A 2463-nucleotide genomic window follows, 5' to 3' on the forward strand; every position below is an offset into this window, starting at 1 on the left:
AGGAGCGAGTTTATATTAAGGGAAAATCCCGAGTCCGGAAGAGGAGCTCGGGGACTGGAGTAGGGGTGAGGGGATCTATTAGAGGTTGCGCCATCGCGAACCAGGATAAAAGCGCCGTGTGGTATTTTCTTTCCTTGCACTTTATTTTCTGCACATATAAACTGCATAACCACTCGGTAAAGTTTTAAAAAGGGATAAAATTATTTTAAAATGCCATAATAAATTTTAAATTGGTAATTAAGCTATTCAACCCCCCTTCTAGCTAAACATAGCCCTCATACGGGACCTAACAATTGGGATAGCTTTGTGCAAGAATTTATTAAGGCATTGAGTCTGGGCTCGAGGAGCCGGAGTCCTTCGATGGTCCTTGTCCCAGTTTCCTCCCTCCTACTACTCCAGATTCTTAGCTTTATATTTGATCTCTGAACTATAATTTTGGACCTTGTAATATTTTTAGACTGATGATTGATTTGTAGTTGTAATATTTTACTTGGCTCCGGGCTATTTTGGTCCGGTTAACTTTTATGTATTTGCTTTTGTTTGCTTTTATTTTTGCTTTGCTACTGTGTTTGCCTTAGAATTTTTTCCAAGTTTATATGTTTGCTCTAGTCCTGACCTGTTGTTATCCGGACTAATGAATGTTGTTTTACTTAGAAAATTAATTCTAAGTAAATATGCTTGCTTTAGTCCTGACCGTTGTTTGTCCAGACTAGTGGATGTTTTTTTACCTAGAAAATTAATTCTAAGTAAATATGTTTGCTCTAGTCCAAACTAATAATTGGTCCGGACTAGTGGATGCTTTTTTACTTAGTTTAAATTATTTCTAAGTAAATATGTTTGCTCTAGTTCAAACTAATAATTGGTCCTGACTAGTGAATGCTTTTTTACTTTGAAAATTGATTCTAAGTAAATATTTTTGCTCTAGTCCATACTAATAATTGGTCCGGACTAGTGGATGTTTTTTTACTTAGAAAATTATTTCTAAGTAAATATGTTTGCTCTAGTCTAGACTCATTATTTGTCCGGACTAGTGGATGCTTTTTTACTTCGAAAATTAATTCTAAGTAAATATATTTGCTTTAGTCCAGACTAATAATTGGTCCGGACTAGTGGATGTTTTTTACTTAAAAAATTGATTATAAGTAAATATGTTTGCTCTAGTCCAGACTAATAATTGGTCCGGACTAGTAGTTGCCTTTTTACTTTGAAAATTAATTCTAAGTAAATATATTTGCTCTAGTCCAGACTAATAATTGGTCCGGACTAGTGGTTGCTCTCTTACTTAGAAAATTGATTCTACGTAAATATGGTTGCTCTAGTCCATACTAATAGTTTGTCCGAACTAGTGATTGCTTTTCTGATAAATTTAATAAATGTAAAGTAGAGAAATGCTTTTCATTAATCTAAAATTTCATTCATACAAAATATAAGGAAAAACAAACTGGTTGCTTGCCATATTGGCTACAAGATTTTGGTTGCTTTGTTTGCTTTTTCCTACTGGTAGAACGTTCTTAGTCTGATCCATGCCAGGTATTGGGGACTTCTGAGCCATCCATGTTCAATAGTTTGTAGGTTCCTGGTCTAAGGACTTCTTTGACCTTGTATGGTCCTTCCCATTTGGGCATTAGCTTTCCAGTATTTGTAGGATCTGATGCTTCTGTGTCTCGAAGAACCAGGTCTCCAACTTGGAAGTTTTTGACTCTGGACTTCTTACTGAAATGCTCCCCGGTCTTCTCCTTGTATCTTTCCATCTTTGCTACAGCTTGGTCCCAGACCTCGTCAATTAGCTCCATGTTTGTTCTGAGTCCTTCTTCGTTGGCTATTTCATCAAAGTTTATTTCCCTGTGAGAAGGAGATCCCACCTCAATAGGGTGCATTGCTTCTGTGCCATAAGCTAGTTTGAATGGAGTCTCTCTGATGCTTGTCCTGGGGCTTGTCCTGTAGAACCATAGTACACTTGGTAGTTCTTCTGGCCATTTGCTCTTTCTTTCTTTGAGTCTCTTCTCAATACCCCGGAGCAGGATTCTTTTGGTGACTTCTACTTGTCCAATCCCTCGGGGATATGCTACGGATGACTTTTTATGCTTGATCCCGCGCTCCTGGAGGTAGGACTCGAATTCTGGTGCGATGAACTGTGGTCCATTATCTAATACTAGGAATCTTGGAATCGCGAACCTCATCAAAATATTGTCCATAAACTTTATGCAGTCCTGCTAGTTTATGGTCCTCATTGTTTTTGCTTCAACCCATTTGGTCATGTAATCAATTGAGACTAACAAGTACCTGAGATCTCCTTTGGCCCGGGGGAAGGGTCCCATGATGTCAATGCCCCAGACAGCGAAGGGGATTGGAGATAGGACTGAGGAAGGTAGGACTGGGCTAATCCGGGACACATCGCTGAAGAGCTGACATTCCTTACATTTTTTTACGAACTCCACAGCATCATGGTGAATAGTTGACAAG

General features: G+C 38.4%; 1 protein-coding gene across 1 annotated transcript; it reads right to left on the reverse strand.

Annotated features, from left to right (window-relative positions):
• Nucleotides 1–1511: 1511 nt before the first annotated feature.
• Nucleotides 1512–1877, reverse strand: LOC141714177 (uncharacterized). The gene has a single exon (XM_074517709.1). It carries the CDS (start codon nt 1875–1877, stop codon nt 1512–1514), a length of 366 nt encoding a protein of 121 aa, XP_074373810.1.
• Between the last annotated feature and the right edge of the window lie 586 nt (nt 1878–2463).

This window comes from Apium graveolens, chromosome 3 (genome assembly GCF_009905375.1).
Source record: "Apium graveolens cultivar Ventura chromosome 3, ASM990537v1, whole genome shotgun sequence".
Lineage (NCBI taxonomy): Eukaryota > Viridiplantae > Streptophyta > Magnoliopsida > Apiales > Apiaceae > Apium > Apium graveolens.

What these genes read in the sequence shown, in the direction of transcription:
- LOC141714177 (XM_074517709.1), bottom strand. Translation starts at nt 1,877, where the DNA reads ATGCACCCTATTGAGGTGGGATCTCCTTCTCACAGGGAAATAAACTTT.